This window comes from Choloepus didactylus, chromosome 8 (genome assembly GCF_015220235.1).
Source record: "Choloepus didactylus isolate mChoDid1 chromosome 8, mChoDid1.pri, whole genome shotgun sequence".
Taxonomy (NCBI): domain Eukaryota; kingdom Metazoa; phylum Chordata; class Mammalia; order Pilosa; family Megalonychidae; genus Choloepus; species Choloepus didactylus.
In genome coordinates, this window is record NC_051314.1 from 2,774,834 (window position 1) to 2,796,251 (window position 21,418).

Below are 21,418 nucleotides of genomic sequence, written 5' to 3' on the forward strand. Positions count from 1 at the left end.
GCTGAACATTTTGAGGAACCACCAGACGGTTTTCCAAGAAGCCTCAAGTGTATATTTGCAAATCTCTTGACATATACTTCCTGACCACACTTTAAAAAGGTTGACAAATTTTCATTCTTACCAGCATCTTTCAAGAGACCTCAAAAGGAAGTGCAATGAAGTTAGCCACGCGCCCTGCGGAGTGTCGCCTCGCTTGTTTTCAGTTGGCTGCTCTCGCGTGGTGGCTCTTCTGCCAAGAGCTCCTTGGCCGTGTCCAGGTTGTGCTCCGGGAGCCGGCTGTTCTCACGCTTCCTCACTGCCCACCGGGAGCTCTCCACGAGGTGATGGCCTGTGCCCGCACAGCGTGATGCAACCACTCTCCCAGGAGGGTTTGACTTCCAGGGTCTCTGATGCTGGGGTGCACAGGGGTGGGTCCTGGCGAGCACAGGGCCTGGAGTGAGCCTCCTTGGTAAGAGTCTGTGTCTGCTGCAATATAGGATGTTACTCAGCCCGTCTGTGCCTCAGTTTCCCCGTCTGTAACACAGGGCTCAAACAGGGTCATTTCACACAGTGGAGCCAGATGCGCGTCTGCTCTAGGGATTGGCTTCTCAGATGGAATTGATGATCGCAACAGTGTCTTCATCATCCGGCCTCAGTTCTTGGAAATCTGATCAATGCTTTATTAAATCTAACAATGCTGAAAGGAAAGATGATCTTACAACATTTGGCCACTCAGACTCCTTGTGAAAGTACGTGGCCTCTTTCCATTTATTCCAATCTTTTAAGTTTCCATGGAAAAGCTCTGTGATTTCCTTTATACAAGTAACAACTGTTTCTTACTAAAGTTACTTCACATAATTTTATATGCTTTCTGCCATTATTAACAGAGATTCCCCCTCCCATCACTTACACACGTTTATTTCATTTATTTTAATTAAGTCATCACAGTTTCTAAACACATTTGCTCGGGTCTAAGAAAGCCATTGGTTTTGTGCACAGAAGTTCCTCTCTGTGTAAACAGGTCAGCCTCCTCAAGGCTGCGTGCAAACTCACCTATTTTTAAATCCCAAATGACAGTAGAAGTGGCTGTCAATTCTATCTCCCGGGGGCAGGCAGGGTGGGTACATTTTTATCAACCCAGTCAAGGGCCAGAAAGCAACTATTTTAAGCTTTGTTGGCCAGACGGTCCCTTTGGCAAGTACTCAGCTCACTGCAGACACCACGCAAACCAGTGAACATGGTGTGTTCCAAAAAAACTTTATTTAGGAAAACAGATGGTGGCCAGATTTGGCCATGGGACGTGTCTGCTGACTTCCCGGCTGGACCAAAGCTTTCTGGTGTCTGTGGCAACTTTAAAGGTGAAACCAGTGAAGTGTCCATGTTTATCTTACAATTCTCCAACTCATTCAACTCTTTTATTCATCTCAAGGCATTTTGGCAGCTTCTCTGGAGTTTCGGAAGCACGTGGTTACTGCGTCTGTAAGTAGCAATCCTTTTATTTTCCAATATTAAATGTTTATGTGACTGTATGGGCCAGAACTTCTGAAAAGTGACCGACGGCTGTGCTGATGGCAGGCCTCCCGCCTCCGCCTCCAAATGCAGTGCCGTGTTCCACGGCGGGCGCTGGGCTGCAGGCAGGGCACCCCTCCAAGGCAGCCTGGAGGTCTTGTCGTTACTGCTGCTGTGGGTTTATTATTTTTCTGATGAGGGGTAAATGCTGCGTGTGCCTACTTTCTTTTCAGCATCTACTGAAATTCGAATACAGTTTTCATTTCATCGTCTGATATAGTTTCTCATTCCAGCTGTCTTTGAAATACTAGAATGCTTTTTCACTTTTTGCATTCATTCTACTCCATGGTGGCCTTTTTCGTCTTCCTTTAGAGGACTGTGGGAACTGGACGTGCTGGCGTTTCACGTCGGCACTGGGGGCGTCTGTCCCGGTCACCTCTGACCCCAGGGGAGGAACATTCTGGAGGCCGGGGCCTCAGGGGCTCCCGATGGGTGAACCCAGGGTCGGGCCACATCGTAGACAGCGAGGCCTTTGTGGAGAGAAGGGGCTGCCGGGTGCCTTCCTCCCCTGGGGGCCCTCCCGGCCTCGGGGTCCAACCAGTCCCCACGAGAACTGGGCAACCCCCTCCTGCCGCGTGGGCGAGGCACAGGCACCTGGTCACTGAGGATCAGAGAGAGCACGACCGAGGAGCATCTCAGCCTGGTGCTTTTAGCAGACAGCATTAACATTTTCTACTTCTTCAGCTATTTTTGGTATGCTTTTCCCCAGAAAATCACACATTTAATCAGAATTTTCAGGTTCCGTGACCCACATACTAGCTCTGCGTGCACTCTGCAATAATTTGAACCCTCACAGACGCTGTGAGTCTCCTTTATCCTTCCAGATTTGTTTTCTGATTTAAAAACTATTATGCAACAGAGGGAAAGACAGTTTTATATTACTGTCAAAGGTGTAAAGCTGATTTCCAATGCTCTCCATTTTCAGATTCATTGCTATTTCTTTTCATCTTTATTACTTCCTTTCGTCTCTCTTTTATGGGGATGGGTGGCTTTTTCCAAGGCAGGGTCTTTCATTTTGATTCTTTCTGATTTTACAATAAAGGCATTTAAAGATGTGCATATACTCCTGGGCACATCTTTCCCTGTCCCCACAAACATGCCCTGCGTCATTTTCACTACATCCTGAAGGGAAAGGAATACAGCTGGGTGTTGAGTACGCAGTGGCCTCCTCCAATCACTTCTGATATGCTCACTCAGTCCTGAACAACCCTGCGAGGCCACTGTGCTGCCCATTTACTCCCTGGAGAAATTAAGGCAGAGGGAGCGTGGAGGCTGGCTCCGGGTTAGTCAGCTGGTGACCCTGGCATTCTGACTTCAGAGCCGCACTCTGCATCGACCCGCCACGGGACCCTGTGTGCCAAGCCCGCACGCTGTACTGATCCTCTGACCAACAAATTAGCAGAAGGTACTGGCGGCCAGGGCCAATTTTCTTTTGAGATAGTTTTACATGTATTATAAATAGTGGAAAAGAAGGCTGGCAAATTTCTTCTCTTAGTGGGGTTTAATTCATGATTTGGTTTATGGATATCTTTGCAGAGATTTCATAAATGGTACGTATTTAGGAGGAGTTCTTATTTGTAGGCTACAATGGTCAATATTTAGCAACTAATTCAATTTTAGCAATTGGATTATTCAAAACATCTATGTCCTGGTTCCTTTCATTGTTATTTTTGGAGTCGTTTACTTGATCTTAATGCAGACTTGAGAGCTGTTTGCTTTCACAACTAAAATTTGTTTTTCCAGTAATCTTGTTCATTTATACATTGGTTTGCTTCAGATTTACTTATACTATGCTAATCAGTGCATAAAAGTTCCTGCATGTTACTTTCATTACAGTTTGAGCCAGTTATTAATATAAAACTTCATATTGCTCCAATTTAATACAGTTTATCTCTTCATTTCGTTTCAATTGCATTTGTTTGGTGTATCTGATAGGTCTACCCTTAGAAGGCAGCACCCATTTGGCTATTTTCAAAACTCCACCTTATAATCCTTGCCTTTGACTAGAGGAGACTAATTCATTTACATTTATTGTCACCACTGATAAAAAAATTCTGTCATAAACTGTGCGTTCCATGCTGACTTCTGATAATGCTCCTTTTATGGTTTATTTTATCTTACTTTATACATACGTATTCATAATGTTTTACTTCTGCAGTGGTTTAAAAGAAATTACATTGTTATTTTGGTTAGTAGCAACTTTATGCTAATAAAATATACTCAAAGACAAAGTCATTTCTCTAATTTGTCTTATGTTTCCCTCTTTTCTATGAAGAGACATTACCCTTCTCTTACCCTGCTGTTGCCCTCCCCCATCCCTGTGACAGCCTTTGCTAATTTAACCCGATGTTACAAACCAGTCTTTTATTACACAAATATTAATTATAACAATATAAACAGCATATTCCATGCTAGTGGTTTGGATCTTGCATTCAATTTTGTACCCATAGATACAGGAGTTATTTATACCTAGTTCCATTAGCTATGTAAGCTTTTTGCACATGATGTTTCCAATATTCAGTTCTGGATTTCTATCTCCTTCTTAATTGTTTCAGTGCACTTTTTATTCACTTCTTAAGGAAAGGTACCTGGGCCATATACTTTCTAAATCTTTGCATCTAACTTGATTATTCTTTCTGTTCTTGCCATTCTGGTTTTCCCTTGGGGGAATCCACAATTCTTAGGTTAGACAGTCATTGTTTTAGTTTCCCGGCTGCTAAAACAAACACCACACAGGTTGGCCTAACAGCAGGACTCTATTGGCTCTGGGCTTCTGGGGGGAGAAGGTTTGCCTCCCTGCAGGGGCAGTATCCTCTGGCTGACCAGCGATCCATCACTGGGGATCCTGGGCTTTTCTGTCACACGACAATGCACATGGTGGCTTTTTCTAGGTTCTCTTCCAGTTTCTGGCCACTCCCAATGGCTTCTTTTTCTGTTTGTCCAATTCACTTTGCTTGTAAGGACTTGAACCAAACAGGATTAAAGCTCACCCCCATTCAATTTGAGCACCTTAACTAAAAGCCTCTTCAAAGTTCCTATGTACACATCAATTCACATGCACGGGGCCAGAGGCTGGGACCCGAACATGCCTTGTGCCTTTTGTGGGGGAAACAATTCCACCAACCCCCGATATCCATCCTCTGTTCTCCACACTGATCACCTTTTCTCTCTTTGCTTTTACTCTTTGCTTCTTCCGGTGGACCATCTCAGGGTTTTAAGATGCCCAGCACAGCACTGCTCTCATTTTCTGTAGTGACAGTTCTGTCATCTCTAGCTCCCAGCACATTCCAATGGTCCTGCTATATTGTGAGTGTCCTCCTCGTCTGCTCCTATTTCACCCAGCAAGCCTTGGGATCTCTGCTTTCATTTCATCTTCTTCCATTTTGGTACCTTGCTCCTGGGTCATAGCAGTTGGTCTCTTATACTTTGAATCCAACAAGCTGATGCTTTCTAAAAGTCTCATCTGTTTACGACTGAAGAGTCTTTTCAAAGCTAGCTCTGCCCGTAATTCCTTAGGACACAAATCTTTTCCGTAGAGTCTGCTTATGTTTTCACAGGCTCGTGTTTGAGTTTTGGTTTGATGCTCCTTTCCTTCCATTTTAAAGAGGCAGAGGATCAGCCTGGTCTGGAATTTTCCAAAAGGCTCGCTGGGGGGGGGGGGGGGGGCGTGCCCTCAGCCTTCTGCCCAGCGGACACGGGTGTGGGAAATTGCCCCTCCAGGCTGGTGCAGGAGGATGGAGGGCAGAGGTGCTCTCTCTTCAGCGGACGCCGACAGGCTTCCGACTGGTGGCCGTGGCTCCTCCGCAGGGTCCTCTCCCACCCGGGGAGGTCAGGGTTTCTGTCCAATGTGGAGAGCGCTGTGCTCCTTGGGAATAGAGATTGGATGTTGAACGCCGGCTCTCCTGCTAGCTCCTGCCCTGCATAAGAGGCTCTTTCCTGCTAATGATGCCTCTCCAAGTGACACTCACGTTGGCACCCCCCTTCTTGCCGTGCTGCAGGTGGGAGTTGAGCTCGGTGCCCTGCGGAGGCTGTGCTAGACCCACTTTCAAGGCTTAGACCCAGAGACAGGGTGCTCAGCAAAGGCTTTTTCTCTATCATTGGAGGAATCGTCAGAGGACAAAGCATGGGCAGCCCAAGAAGGTGCCTCCCATAATCCCAGGAGATGCGCCAAGAGGGGATTTTACCCAGAGCTCAGCACACATTTTTCTCTTTTCTTTAAGTCATGATGCTATTTATGGCTAGTTGTTCTTATTACCAACAGTATTTAAAATTGGAAAGTGGGAAGAGGCTGTGCAGCAAGCCTCAGGAGTTTTCTGTCACATGAATCCAGAAAGCAATGAGTGCTGCCCCATGGACTCAGGCGGAAGGAGCCCAGGACCCCGTCTCCTCCACAGGGTGGAGAAGCTGGTTCTCCGTGATCCCTGGGAAGACGGCCGTTCCGTGGCTACCTATATAGAGACCTAAACACCTTTCTTTTCCTGCATTTCCTTTTATTGTCCCAAGAACCCGGGGTTGATGAGCTGCTCAGCATGGGCACATGGGGGAGGCTGGGAAGGTGGAGATGTGCTCGGGCCTGAAAAGAAGGGACTGTGCTTCATTAGGAAGGAGATTATAGCCATAACAGTTTCTATGGTTTGTCCATGGATTTATTTCTTCATTTTACACGTATGATCTTACCCTTCAAGAGAGAGTCAAGAAGGATGAATTACCTTTGTTCTTTGTGAAAAAAAATCCCTAAACAAATTCATCCCTTTTTAACAGATCAGGAAACTGAGGTTTGGAGAAATAAACTGACTTCCACAAGGTCACCTGCCCAAGTCACTCTTCTAGGCAGGGTGTGGAGGAGCAATCCAGAAAGCACAACTTGCACAGTGAAAGCAGCCCCAGAGCAGCACTCATCATTCCGGAAGGCGCGTGGAGTGCCCGGCCTGCACGGCACCTGGCAAGGCTGAGGTTCACGTTCGAGCTCGGGGAGAAGGCGAAGGGGACAGGGCCAGAACCCCAGGGATGATGAGGATGGCACGGACACTCACGGTGGTGGAGAGATGTCCAGGGACTCACCGGCAGATTGCTCACAGGGTGTGCCTCTGGCTTTGTGGGAAATGGACATAAACCAGAATTTGAACTGAGACCCAAATCCTTCCATTTCAGTTTTGAAGGCTGATCTTTGAAAAATCCTCGTGCCAAATGCCACATTTCACCCCCACTGTGCATGCACATCTGTTTGGATGGAGTCGGTCCTCCTGCTTGGCCGTCTCTGGCCCCAGAGCCTGGCTGAGAACAAGGGGTTGCGCCCAGGTGGGCAGACAGAACCGGAGCCACCTTGGCTGACCGGAGCCCGGCACCAGGCCAGGCCGGGAGAGCAGGCACAGCAGGTGGCTGAACGGGGAACCGAGACCCGCCAGGGAGGAAACCGCAGCCTGAACGACGTCAACTGGTGCACTAACATATCCTCCGTTACGCTCATGTAATCCCACTTTACACGGTGCAGTCGGGAGGCTTCAAGTGTACCTTTGTCCTTTATGAAAATCATCTCTAAGCAAATTCACCTGTGAGACTGTAAGGACGTATTAAACCAACAGAAGAAAAATGTTTTCAAGCACTTTGTCAGCACCTTCTGCCCAAGAAGTTTATGTCACACGTGATTAGAAAATATTAATTCAGACTGCTCTAACTGGGATGTGGGATCACGGCAAAGGTAACTAAGCTGCATCGTGGCTGCGTGGGGGCTGCGTGGGGGCTGCGTGGTGGTCTGTCGGAGCTGCGTGGGGGCTGCGTGGGGGCTGCACGGTGGTCTGTCGGAGCTGCATGGGGGCTGCGTGGTGGTCTGTCAGAGCTGCGTGGAGGGCTGCGCGGTCCCATCTCCTCGCTCCAGCATGGAGCTCTGATGCAGGGAGGCCCGTGCAGTTTCCTCTCTGGGGGCACATCAGAGCGAGGGAGGCAGGGCCTCGGCCTTCCCTTAGGAGGGCTTACATTCCGGGAATATTTAAAACTGAGGAGCTCCCAAGCCTCAGCTCTCCAGGCTGCCCCTGAAAGGCCACGTGTCCCACCAGTTCCTGGGCCCAGCCCCACAGGTGACGGGGACCCGGGGTCTCTCGGATCCCTCAGCCGAGGGTCCCAGCCTCACGGTGTGACGTCACCTTAGGAGAGAGCTGGACGGACCACCCTAAGGCTCCAGCCGAGAAACCCTCACCATGTGCCGGAGGATTCCACAGCCGAGGCCCGGGCACATGTGCTCTAGACAATGTCCAGTCAAGCAAGCGGCTGCCCAGGAAGCGGCTCAGATCGGGGGAAGGACGCGGACGGCGTCGCAAAGAGGGGCCTGTGTGGTGGGAGGGAAGGGATACCGAGTGTCTCCCGCCTCTGTGCTATTGGACTTCCCACAGGGAAATGCGCTAGCTTGTTCCTGTCTGAAAAATCACCTAAACCTAAGAAATAATAAAAACGCCATCAAAACCTTGGGAGGAGGCAGGCTGTCCAGAAGCTGCCCTGCCGGAGCAAGAAGCCACTTCTCCCCGTGGCCCTGAGAACAGGGGCTGCCCCAGCCCCCCACGTGGGTGGAGACGGGTCCTGGCAGGAGACCCCCAGCCACCCCCCACAGCCCTGCACCGCAGGACACGCGCGCGGCCAGCTGCCTGCCCCACAGGCACTGTCTCCCGTTATTCAACCAACTACCTACCTCGCCTTTCAGCAACACACTCCCCTCTAGCCCCTGGCAGGCTCGTTCGGCGCCACAAAAAAAACAGGACAGGGTCCAGGGGGAAAGCGTGGGCCTCCTTAGAGCGGGGGGCCGAGTGGGCTTCAGGCTGGTGTCCTCACCACATTCCAGCATGGCAGTGAAACGCATCAGTGGACGGCAGAGGGGACGAGGCAGAGGCAGGTGCCAAACAAGAGGGGTCTCTGGGCTCAGCCAAGGAGGGGCTGCCCGTGTGATTAGCCAGCCCCAGGCGGGCGCCAGGGCAGGGTCACCCAGGTACAGGAAAGCCGGAGCGGATCCAGGCCCTGGGACGCATGCTGGAGCCTGTCCCTTACCTAGTCCTGCCCTACAATAACCCTTACGCCACCTGGGATCTAACACTAACCCCAGCCCTAACACTAACCTAGCACTAACCTTTCCCTAACCCTTCCCTAATCCTGGCCCTAACCCTAATCTAACCCTGGCCCTGATCCTAAGCTAGCCCTAGCCCTAACCCTATTCCCTATCTGACATAACCTTCAGCAAATGCCGGCCCCCACCCCGGGAAGGCCACTGACCATCTCTGAGGCATGAGGACTCCCCCAAATTCCTGGCCAGCCTCGCCCCACACCCTGAGTTCCCTGTGACAGGCTCCACCTACCCCTTTCCACTGGACCCACTTCCAGAGATTTCAACCGTTTGCCATTTATGTATTTAAAACGATCCAAAGAACAACTGCTTTAAGGAAAATCGAGACTAATGCGGTACAATTACTGCAAACGGCTACCCGGCATAATACCTCCTGTTACGAAATGGGCCAAAAGTGCCCATGGAAATAACGTGGGCTCGCTCAAAACAAATTTTTTTTTCTGGGCTCATTTCTGCCGAGGAAATGAAGAATGTCGCTGCTGACAATTCCAGTGGCTGCCGTGCAGACCACATTTGTGCTGTTTACACGCAGAATCCATTACGCCGTCCGGCTATCATCGTCGTGATGAATAGCGGCGATTCAGATGGATTCCAGGCGGGTTGGAGTAATGACTTGTATTTTTCATCGTGTATGTAGAACAAGAATTAGTTGGGTGCAGCCACGGGGTGGCTTCTGGGGAGCACCCAGCATCCTCTCTGCCTCTTGCAACACTTCTCAATCCTCTAACCCCCTCCCCACCAAAGCCCGCCTTGTCCTGGTGAGGGCCCCGCATGCAGAGGGGACCTGGGGCGATGCAAGGTGCTTCTCTGAATGCAGACGAGCCCCCCGGCACGGGCCGGCTGGCCTGCTGCCTTCTTCCCTGCTCTCTCTAGGTGGAGACAGGCAGGGATTTTCTTCTCCGTCCTGCTCACTGGCTCCTGCGGCCTCTTCCCGAGGTTCGAGGCCCCTGTCACTCTGTCACCCCATCCTGGCTCTACTGGACCACGAGCACCGGCAATCCAAGATGGCAGTGGTGGCCTGTGAGCCTGCCCGTTCCAGAGGACCCTCGGAGCACAGCCCTGTCACCCCGTCACCTCCATCCCTCCCAGCCGGCCCCGGCCACAGAAGCACGTTGGACAGCCCGGCTGGCAGCATCAGCAGGAAGCAACCCAGAGCGCAGGCAGTCCTCGGGGGCGGGAGGGAGGCCCCTCGGGCGGCCGCAGAGGCAGAGCAGCCAGTGCCTGAGTGGTCAGCGGTGGCGGGAGGTGTCTATCGCACTTCAGTGCTAGCTCTCGGCGGCCCTCCCAGACCTGAGCTCAGTTGGCATCGGGCCTGCAGGGTGGGGGGTGAGGGTGGGCCTCAAGCAGATGCTCAGAGGCAGTGTCCACGAGCACGTCCGAGGTGAGTACTCGGCCTTGAGCCTGGGGCTAGACACTGCCGGGAGTCACCCACATGTCTCCACCACGTGGCATCCGGGCAGGAGATCCCCAGTGGAAACTTCAGAGCCCCCGCCCCTCCGTTCTCAGGCCGAGGTGCGTAGCTGCATTAGAGAAGTGACCCAGGCACTTGCCAACTCCCGCCAAGACTCCACGAGCCCAAGGCAAGAGTCTCTCACAGGGTGGCAATTACTGGGATCGACCGACTTCACTCTTTTGTTCCTGTCCCTCGTGCATCTTGAGCCAAGGAACTGGGCCTCAGGGCCACCCTGGCCTCCTGCACCTGTGTGGATGGGGGCACAGAGCCCATCACTGTGGCCAATGCCTCCCTGGCACCAGCTCCAAGGATGTCTGGTGGACGGGTGAGGCCAGGGTCGGGGTTCAGCTGGAGACGGGGAAGCCGAGAGCCGAGGCCACACAGGGAGCAGGACAGAGGAGAGAGGAGGCCCCCACAGCCTGCCCATTGCAGTGCCAGGAGGAGGACATGGCTGAGAGGCAGCCCCCAGAGGTCTTCGGGGGCACTGGCCGGGCTGGGATTGGGGACGCCTGCCCGGCCAGGAGAAGGAAGCCCCTACAGGCCCTCAAGGAAGAGCAGGGGCCATGCCCAGGGCCAGCCAACCTCCTAGCCTCACCCGGGGCTTGGAACCACTTTTCCTTTCTTGGTTTTCAGAACGAATAAAAGGACGGCACTGGGACTTGGGGTCTGTAATAAACACCTCTAATAGCTGGGATGGGTCATTGGAAAGCAGGAAGGAAGGGGGTACACACGCAGCCTCCCCCAAATCTTCAGGCGGCAAAGGCCTTTGCTGGGGGCACGGAAGCTCCTGTCTGCAGGAACTGACAGCTGCAAGGGTCATAAATTAGAGCAAGGCGGTGTTCACATCCGGGCTGAGCTCCCCTTGGCTCCGGGCACGCACCGCTCCCCAAGCCTTGGCACCCACAGAACTGAGGGCTGGGGTCACGGAGGCCCCTGCTGGCCCAGGCTCCTCGGTCCCCGAGTGGAGTCTGACTTGGGGCCTTCGTGCTTCCCAAGGGACCCCAGGTGGCTGGACACATCGGGGTGCATGAGTGAGCCCCCTTTTGCAAGATGCCAGGCTGGGGAACCTGCTGTCTGCCCGGCGGCTCAGTGTCCTCACAGCGCACCATGTTGTGTGTCCGGCAGATGGTGGACACGCCGCTTTGGAACAGGAGTTGGACCCCAGGTGTCGCTGGCCACCCCACTAGGCTATACTCCGCTCGTCCACATGGCCCCTGGGGGGGGTCCTGCCCACCACACGCCTTCCAGTTCTGTACCTGCCCTGAGCCGCCCACATGCCCCCACTGGGGGACCTGAGCTGTCAAGGGGCCCAGCAGCTGCCACGCGCCCCAATACCCAGAGCTTCGCCTCCAGCTCCAACCTCTCCAAGGGCTCAGGGCGGGCCCGTGTCCCAGGCCCCTCGGGCCTCTCACACACGTCACAAGCCACCGCCTTGCCTCTCCTTCCGGAATGTTCACAGCCTCCCTTCTTGCTCTGTCACTTACAGGAGTAGCAAGCGGGGCCCCCGAGCCTGCCCTGACACCCACGTCACCCATCGTGGGTCTGGCCACACCTCGGTGTCCCTGCTGCTGCCTCCCTACCTCGCCCGATCCCCAATCCCCACCGCGGCCCGGGAGGGGTGCAGAGTGCCCGGTCCGGGGACGCACCCTGGGGCGAAGCTCGCTTTCCAGTCTCACGGCCAATTCCCCCGCAGCTGCGCTGTCGCCTCCCCGAGAGGCTGGTCCCGATGACCCGGGGAGGCCATGGCTCCCTGGGGACAGCTCATGGGTTCCGGGGCGTCCCCAGAGGCCACGCGGTGCCCGAGGAGAGCGGAGGCTCAGAGCTCACCGTGCGGCGGGTCCGTGGTGAGCGTTGTCGCATCAGGTCCCAACAGCCCTAGAATCCCCACCGGGCACTACACCGGGGTCAGCGTCCCTCTGTTTCCTTGGATAATTACCAAGTCGTTTTTCTTTCCCCCACTTCCTGGTTTTCTACGAACTTGGCATTTATCCCCAAACTCATGCTGGGGGCGCCCGTCTCTTCCCGGCCCCCCGTCAATCCGGCACCTCCCTCTGGGGCTGCTCCATGGGGTCCCCACCGTGCCGGGACCCTCCCCCAGGCACTGCCCTGGCCTGTCCCGCGCCGCCCGAGCCCCCAGCGCAGCTCTCCGAGGAGGGGCGCACAGGGGAAGTCCGGGCCGTGCCCGAGGAAAGCGGACACCCTCCTTTGGCTCTGGAAAGACCCCCCACTGCTTGTGGACTTCAGGGGGCAGCACACCTGGGGGTCCAGGGGGCGCAGCTCTGCCGGTCCCCGGCCGTGGCGACTCACCGGAGGAGCAGGGGCCACTCTGCCGCCGCGCCCTTGAAGGGACCTGTTATCTCCTCTGTGAGCTGTTGGGGTCCGTCTGTCCGTCTCTGAGGCCTGGGGTGCATGCCCGGGGGGGCCCGTGTCCATTCACTCCCCGCTCCCGGGGACGCTCACCCGTGAAAGCCACGGCCGAGTTCTGAGAATATCTTTAGAAAATGTTTCTTTGATAATTTCTTTTTCTTCGTTTTTCTCATTTTTGAAGTTTATATTCTTCAGAACTCCTGAATAGACCCTATAATTGCTTTCTCTCTTTCTTTCGCCCTCTCCTATTTTCCATTCCTTTTTTAAAATTCTTTCTCTGGTTTTCCGGGAGAGCTCCTCAGTTTTACATCCCAAGTGTTCTACTGGATTTTTAACAAGTCCTCCTGTTGCACATGGGTGTGTGCACACACACACACATTGTTTTTAGTTTCTACCTTTTTAATGCCCCTTTAAATACCGTCCCAGGCCAGTTACCTATTTCTGCCCTCACTGAGCCGCCGGAACGGCCCGGCCATGTGTTCTGTTCACAATCCGGGGGCTCGGGTGGGGCTCGAGGGGCACCCGTTCCTCTCCCCCACGCAGCCTCAGGCTCCCCTGATCTCTCCCGGGCAGGTGGCCTCGGGGTGGGCAGACCCCCGACGAGGGGTCCAGGGGCCTGGCCGGAGGCTGCCCGGAGGCCCCGAAGGCCACGTCTGCGTCACTGTTCAGTCGAGGGGTCGGCTCCCCTGGCCCCAGCTCCCCGTCTCCCTCTCCCTGTGTTTGCTCCTTTTCTCTCTTCGAGCATCAATCCTTTGCTCTCCACCCGTGCTCCTGACTGGTTCGGAAAGCTTCACAGAGGGGTCCCCGGCCGTGTCACTGGAGCCCCCAGCAGAGCGCCCATGGGGCTCCGCTCTGGGCTGGGCGAGGTTCTCCAGAGAGCAGCCCCCAGCCCCCCGAAGGGCCCTCGCCACCCAGGCCATCGCCCTCCACGGCAGCTCCTGGCTCTCTGCAATGTAGCCCCACTGGCTGGCCGCTGCCACCCGTCCAGACGCCGCAGTCCAACCCCTCTGGAGGGTTCATGCCCCACAGTTGAAACCTCTGTGGGCAGGGAGGGGTCTGGGGTCTCCCACACAGCGTCCACCTCACTTGCTGGGACAGCCTGCCTCCTCCCCATGCCCAGGGGCCCCGTCACCCCGATTCCTGAGCACTGGGAGGCCCGAGGGCAGCAGCGCGGGGTCCAGCTCCCTCTGCTCTCCGCCCTCCGAGGCTGTGTCATCTCTTCTGTCCACTCTGTCCTCGTAGAATCACGCCATCTCCCCATTTCATGTTCCTGTCCTTTGTGGGGGCTTCCAGAAGGAAAAACAAGGGAGCAGGTGTGCTCTGCTCTTCTCCACTGGGAGTGGGGCCCAAATTCCCCACAGCCCCACTGGCGAGCAGAGCTCCAGGGTGCAGGCCGTGGAGGCCCTACCCTCGGCAGGGGCAGGGCTCAGGGGTGCACTGGGGAGCGGCCAGCGGTGCAGGCTGGGGGGCGGCCAGGGTGGGGGGCCCACGCCTGAGACACAGCAGCCCTCAGGAAGTGTTTTAAACTGAGATTCAGTCTGCCTGCCACGTAACCCTCACTCTAAGTCCAGCGCCATCGCGTCCGCCCCTGCACAGTGTCGTGCATTTGGCAGCCGGCACCATACCCACCCCATACCCTCAGTCCTCAGCCCTCACCCCCTTTCATCCCGGACAGATCTACCCTCTGCCCCCACAGAGCCGCCTCTCCTGGAAACTTCATCCAAAAGAGCCACACTGCCCGTCCTTTGAGTCTGGCTTAGTTTGCGCAGCCTCCTGTCGTCAGGGGCTCCTCCACGTTGGCGCCCACCCGGATCTCCTTCCTCCCGGCAGCCGTGCTGTCTCCACCGCCCGGGAGGACCCACTGCTTGTCTTCTGCGACAGACCCGTGGGCCCCTGCACCTGGGGCTCTCCGAATAAAGCAAGACTAGGACAAATATCTCCATTCTCTCGGTGACATTCCTGGCGTGGAACCACGCATCATATGTCAATGCTGGCGAAAACTTCAAGGAGCCCCCAGACCGTTTTCCAGAGCAGCCCCCCCTCCACGTTCCCTGCAGCCGCACTGGGGGCCGCAGATGCTCCCCACCCACCCCCTCCACTTGCTGTGGGGGCAGACGGGCGTCATCTGGTTTGATGTGCATTTCCCCAGGGGCGCCCCATGCCCCACTATATCTGGCATCTCTTCACCTGCTCGGGGCCCATTTGCATATCTTCCTTAGAAGAATTTCTGTGCTGATGTTTTGCCCATTTTTTTAAAGTGGGTCATTTGTCTTGTTATTGTTGAGCTGTAAGTTCTTTATGGATTCCGGCTATTAGATCCTTGTCAGATATGCGACTTGCAAGTATCTCCTCCCATTCCTTGGTTTGGTTTTTCCACTGTTTTGAGAGTGTCCTTTGATGCAAAAGAGTTCTTAATTTCAGTGACATCCAGTTTATCTAGTTTTTCTTTGGTCGCTTGTGCTTTTGGTGTCATATCTACAAAACTATTGTCTGATCAAGCTACGAAGCTTTGCCCCTGCGTTTCTTTTCAGGATTTTTACAGTTTCAACTCTCACCCTTGGATCTGTCATTCATTTGAGCTTATTTCTGTCTATGGTGGGAGGCAGGGCTCTGATTTCATTCTTTGGCACGTGGACAGATAATGTTTTTGAATCCAAGGCCATACAGGGTCATTCAGTTTAAACCCGCTTCCTGCAAAGAACCTCTCCTCAGGATGGACAGCTTCTCCCCCCGCCCCGAGCTGGCAGGAGGCTGAGTGGGCAGGAGGCCTGGAGACGCCAGTGTCCAGGTGCCGGGGGGTGGGCAGCCCGTGGAGGCAGCAGCCCTCTTTGGCCAATCAGCCCCAAAATCCTGGGCAAGGGCTGAGCTGAGGCTCTTCCGTGAAGGCGATGCTCAGAGGGCCTCTCCAACAGGAATAAATCACCACCGAGGCCACCTGCATCTTCTACACCTGCGATGAGTTCATCAGCCTCGTGTGCTGATCCAGAACCAGTTAGCAGTGGAGGCACGGGCTGCGCCAGCCTGGGCCAGTGGGCCACGTGAGGCAAGGGGAGAGTAAGTCGGGGGCGCCAGCGGCTGCAGGCCGGGCCCAGGTGCTCCTCTGCCCAGGTGTCAGGCTCACCTGGGCGCCCCCATCCCTGAGTCTCCCAGGCTCCCATGGCCCATCCACATGGGCCCGGGCTTGGGTCGGAAACAAAATGGCCAAGCCTAAGCAGGATGGAGACGGCCGCCCAACCACTGGAGACCCCGCTCCTGGGGAGATGGGGGATCATGTCACAAATTCCCAGGAAATGACTGGCTTCTGAGGAGAGCCACCCCAAAGTTCCCCGGAAGGCTCCTCCTACAACCATGGGCCATGCAGCAGGTGAACAAATCGCGGCTCCTAGTAGCCAATCAGGAAAATGCACTTTAACTGAGCATGTTAGATGCGGAATAGCTCGCATTGAGCACCGCGAGGTACATAAACAGCACGAAAAGGCTGAGGGGGAAGCCAACGAGAACGCCCCCGAATGCTGCTGAGACGTGCAGCCCAGGACCCTCCTGCTTCACCCCTCTGGCTGCCACTGGCTCCGTGGGCCTCGCTGCGAAGGGCGGCCAGAGCCAGGGCAGGGCCGAGGCGCCTGCGGCTGGAGGGTGACAGCGGGCTGGCGGCCACATCCGGGGGCCGGGGCCAGGAGTGGGGTGCCAAGGACCCAGCGTCCGCCTGCCCCATGCAGCCTGGGTCCACCCCAGTGCCGGGTCCTTCGCCGAAACCCTGCTCCCAGACAGCGGGTTTCCTACCGTCTTTTCATGACCCACGACAGTAAATATATTACACACCGAGTGTGTGTGCATGGGTGTGTTTCGTTACATGGCATTCACCCTTAGGACACCGGATGCACTGTAATATTTTTTCTGTGCTGCTTCTTCCTTCCTTTAAAGGCTGATCACGATCCACCAAATTAGTTTTGTGACCCGCCGCTGGGGTGACGGCCTGCACTCCAAAACACGGCGAAGCGGGAAATGCAAACATCAGCACACGACGGGGCCGTTTCAGCTAAGCAGTTAATCAGTTTACCACAAATATTTCTGCAGACCCTGTGTGGGGCCAGGGCAGGAGGGCAAAGGAGGCCTGCTCCCTGCCCTTAGGACGTCCCAGTCTGCTGGGGACATGCAGAGAATCGAGCAGCAATGGCCCTCGGGGGGTGCAGTGTGACTGGCTGGGGTGCAGCCTGGGGTGAGTGGGGGTGACGACGGCTGCAAACTGCAGATGTGGGGCTGTGGCTGGAGGAGGAGAGGTCGGTCTGGGAACGCAGCTGCAGGAGGGGGGTGGCAGTGATGTGGCCGCATAATAATCAGGTGTCCTGAAGCCCATTGCTTGGAAAACCAATTTATGGTAAGATGTGTGACCCCATGGGACTAGTTGATCCGCTACAAAATAACTGAGATGCGATTGTGAAGCTGGGATTACACGGTCCAGTTAGGCTCCAATTATACAGCGTTTGGTTCAGTAAGGCAGCCATCCTTAAAGGACGTTCGTAAATAGGTCGGCAGGGGCCAGGGATTCCATGAGACCCCGAACCCCATGCTATTCCAGAGACGTCTCTGGGCATTCCTGGGAAGCAGAGGACCACAACCTGGTCCCCAGCGTCAGCCCAGTCACTCGATGAGATCTGCCGGCCCCCGCGCCTCAGGCCCACGTGGACACAGGTGGACGTGGGACGCCTCGGGACCAGCCCACAGGAGAGAGGGCACTGTGCTCTGCCACGGATGTCCCCTGTCTGAAGCCCGGCACATCCCTTCAAGCAGGAGTGAGTGGAGGAGACCGAGAGAGAACCTCCTTGGCCGGTTTGCACGCGGGAAGGCAGTGTTTCTTCCTGTGCCTGGACCATGGGGTTCTCTGCTACATGGCCATGGGAGACCCACCGAGGCGGGGACAGAAGGGGAGATCAGAGACTGTCAGTCCTGTGAGCTGAAAGCCAGGTGAGCTCTTGCTGAAAGCCAGGTGACTACCGGACAGATTCATGACCCTCTGTGGCCTGCAAGCTCCGAGGCCGTCAGAACTCAGTCACCTTCCTGAGCCGCGGGTCCCACACCTGGATACTCAGGTGACAGGACCCAACCCCCAGGCCCAGGTGAGCACCCGTGTTTGCACTGAGCTCAGCCAGGTTCCTCGAGTCAAAGTGAGGATGGAGAGGAGGATTGCACAAATGCTAAGGAAGCTCTGCAACCCCTCTTCGTGTCCCTGGGGGCGACTGTCCCCGCCTTAAATCCTCTGGCATAGGCCACGCCTGTCGTGGCAGCCCCAGCAGGGCCCAGCTGAGCTGCCGGAAGGGAAATCAGCTCTCGGCTCCCTCTTCAGCAACTCAAGGCCACACTGGGCGGGCAGGCGGGGCGGGGGGGCCGGGGGCGGGTGGAGGGGCCCTGATTAGACAGTAAAGACCCCCACCCCCCAGGGCTCAAAAGGAAGAAGGAGACGGGGCCAGGGGTCTTTGGTGTGTGGAAGGTGGGAGGGGGTGGGTTCTGCTTACTATGTCTCAGCCCCTGGGAAGCAACGCGGCCTCTAAAGCCCACCCCTGGGTCCCTCTCAGCCTGACAGGCCTCCTGGCCGACCGAGCACTCCGGGTGACCCCTTTGGATTCCTGAGATCTGGGCATTTGAAACAAATGGGTCTTCTGGGAGGGGCGTGGAGGGGCACTGTTGAGAAGCGTTTATGAAAGCTGGCCGATGCCAGTGCCCTCCGGAGGAGCTGCTCCTGCTGCGGGTGCCTCCTGGGACGGGGGCTGGACCCCGGGGTGCAGCCAGTCCCGGTTCACATGCCGGCCAGGCAGGGCCGCCGCGTCCAGGCAAGGACCCCTTCCACTGGCTGTGTGCTCTCAGTGTCATCAGATGCCTTAACCTCCCACCCCAGCTAACTCAGCAGGAAAGTCACTGGTCTGCACAGGTTGGCTCCTGGAGGGTGGCACGTGGCTGTTTGCGGGGCCCGGGCCAGGATCGTACTGAGGAGACGCGGGAATTCATTAAGTGGCAGTTAAGGAGGGCCGGGCGCTGACAGCGCTGTCAGACCAGCCTCCCTGCAAACCAGGGCTGGGTGGAAGCCCCTGTTGACACCAGCTTACCCTGGAAAACCCCAGAAAAACGCAGCAGCCTCTGTTGTGCCAGTGCCCACTGGGGCTGAGGAAACATGCCTGGCTGCTTTCCTCGTTTTAAATGCCGGATGGGTCAGCCGTGCCACCTGGGTGGGGGAAGCACTGGGGAGCAGGGAGCAGGGGCTGGGAGCCGGTGAGGGGCCGCGGGACAGGGATGTTCGTCTCCTCTGCCGCTGCCCCTTACAGGTCACGGGCCCTCCCCCTCCCCAATCCCACAGGCAAGAGTGGGCAAGAGTGGGGATCCCAGGGCACATTCCAGGGCTCTGATGAGAGGAGAATCCCTGAATCACCCCACGGGAGTACTGAGGGTGCAGAGGGGCTGCCCCCAATACCACCCCGTCTGGGCTGGTGCCCCAGGCCTGACCCCCAGGGTCACGAACCCAGGGCTGCTTGGTACCTGGACAACGGCTCCAGTGTGGAAACCGAGGCCAGGGAGGGGACATAACCTCCACATCCCTCAAACCCTGGGGTCACACCAGGACCAGGAGCTGCGCTCTATCCCCGGGGTGTTCCCTACGGACGGGGGCTGCCCTGGGCCCGAAGAGGGTTTTGCAAACAGAGACCTCCCCTCTGCAGGTGCCAATGAAGGACCCCACACCGCCACACACCAAGCCCTGGCCCGTCTGCTGTGGGGCCGGCAGGTGTTCTCTGCCTTTGGAGAACGATGCTCACATGGGAAAACCCCGAAGGACCAACTTCCTCGTCTACGTTTTCCCGGGTGGCCGCCCTGCATCCACCTCCTCTGACCACGCAGGGTGGGCAGCTGGGGGCCCTGGGCGTGCAGGGTTCTGGGTACTGGTCTCAGCAGGTGCCACATAGAGCCGCTTGCCTTGTGACAGCTGCAGGACAAGCAGAAGTGGCACAGGGCTTGCCTCGGGGTGGGGAAGACGCTGACGGCCTTCTCGACAGCTGTGCTTGCGGACGCACACTTCCAGGGGAAGGGGCGGTGAAATCAAGCCCCAAATCCAGGCTGAATTGGCCCAAATGTCCCCAAACAAGGGAGGCCTCGGAGAACTCAGAGAAAAGCCCGGAGGGCGGCCGCGGCCTGCACGACTGACGCAGAAAAGCACTGCAGCTTCATCGCAGTGGACAGTCCCCGAGAAGCCCGAATTACACCTCAGCCCATCAACCTGCCCTGGCAGTCAGGCCGGCCGAGCAGTGGCTCTCTCTGGAGCAGCTACAGCAAACTGCCCCTTGAAAAACCTGCAAAAGCAGCCAGTGGAATTCCCACCGGAGGCTTCGAGGGCCAGGCTCATGGGTGGAAGGGAGGGACGCTGGGCTGGGGGTCCCCGCGGGGTCCGTCTGCATCCCGGGCATGCAGGGGCGAGTGAGAGCCTTACAGCAGGGCCTGGGAAAACAAATCCCAAGCCGTGGCCCCAGCCCTTTGCTTTCCTGAGGAGGAGGCTGGAGGCGTGGCACTGGTTCCCCAAAGAGGAGCACAGGGGCCTCCCTGGGGGGCTGGGGTGGGACTGACGCGCCCCCCGGGGCTCTGGCGGTCTCTGGCCTCCTGGACCAGCAAGCCGGGCTCAGGTGGGAAGATACTTCCCGGGCAGACACCGTCACCCCGGCCCCGCACCTTTCCTCTGAGAAAGTCCCGTTTGGCCCTGGGAGCAGGGGAGGACCCCGCGTCTCCTCCAGCCCCACGCTGGGGACACCTCTGTGCCTGGAAACGAGAGCCTCTGACAACGCCCCGGGGCAGGCTCAGGCAGGGGCAGGCCGCGTTGGGGTCTTGGTCCCAGATAGAGACTTGGGAGGTAGGAGAGAGACGGGTGGGAGGTGGCCGGCACCAGCCCCCACCGGCCCCGCCTGCCTCCCGCGCTCTGGGGGTCCTGACCTCGTGTCTGGGGTGACGCCCCCTGAGACAGCCGCATGGCAGCCCCGGGCCCCACTCACCGTCGTGGTCTTTATCCGCCCGCCGGGCTGCGTGCACGTCCAGCCTGACCGGTTGATCAGCAGATCGCAGCCTTCTCCCTCCAGGCACGGGAGCATGTCACACCACTGCTTGGTCCTGATGATCCGCGCTGCGGGGAGAAGACAGGGGGCCGTGAGTGCTCAGCCGGCCGGGGACACGCACCACCACCCGCGGGGCCTGGGAGGGTCCCAGCGCTGGACGCTGTGGGAGGGGAGGCTCTGCGGGCAGCACCTGGAACAGTCACCCATCTGGGCTCTGCGGGGCTGCGGGGCCTTGGGGGGGGTGGTGTGTGTGCCAGGCACCGGCATTCCCCCTGGACCCCGTCGGTCAGGGAGGCTCCGGAGAAAGGGGCAAGGTCAGCACACGCCACCCCCCCCGAAGGTGATGAGCCAGGCATCCCCTTGGCAGAAGGGGGTCTCCCAGCCAGGACCACTCTCGGACGCAGGGAGGGCAGCCCCTGGTGAGGCCGGAGCCTGGGAGCACCAGTGGTTTGCAACGACGTGCTGAGCAATTTCACACGACAGCGGGAGGCCCCTTCCAGCGTCTGTGACATCAATGCTCGCTCTGAGACCCAGGGGCCCGAGTCTCCGCCCTGACCCCGGGAAAGGCAGGAGGAAGGGACGGGCCGGTCAAAACGAGCGAGGACATCGGGAGTGACCGGTGACTTCCTGACAGGCACAGTCAGACTTGGTCCAGATCAGCCTCTCCCAGGCGGAAGCGGCCGCGCTCGCTCTCCCTGGACACACGTCACCCTTTCGTGGCTGCTGGGGTCAGCAGAGGTCTCTGTGGGACCCTGCAATAGGGAGCCCTAGAAACCGGGCTTTGCGATGGCATAAACGCTGACATATTACTTTAACCTTCATTAAAGGAGCTGCAAAAGAACTGGTAGCCATTTGCACATTAGG

General features: G+C 56.8%; 1 protein-coding gene across 1 annotated transcript in view; it reads right to left on the reverse strand.

Annotated features, from left to right (window-relative positions):
* The window catches only part of TAFA5 (TAFA chemokine like family member 5), a 247,382-nt gene that overhangs the window by 13,970 nt on the left and 211,994 nt on the right, over positions 1-21,418 (reverse strand). Inside the window, 1 exon segment of the mRNA XM_037848168.1 lies at positions 20,495-20,622. Coding sequence (XP_037704096.1) covers positions 20,495-20,622 — 128 coding nt within the window.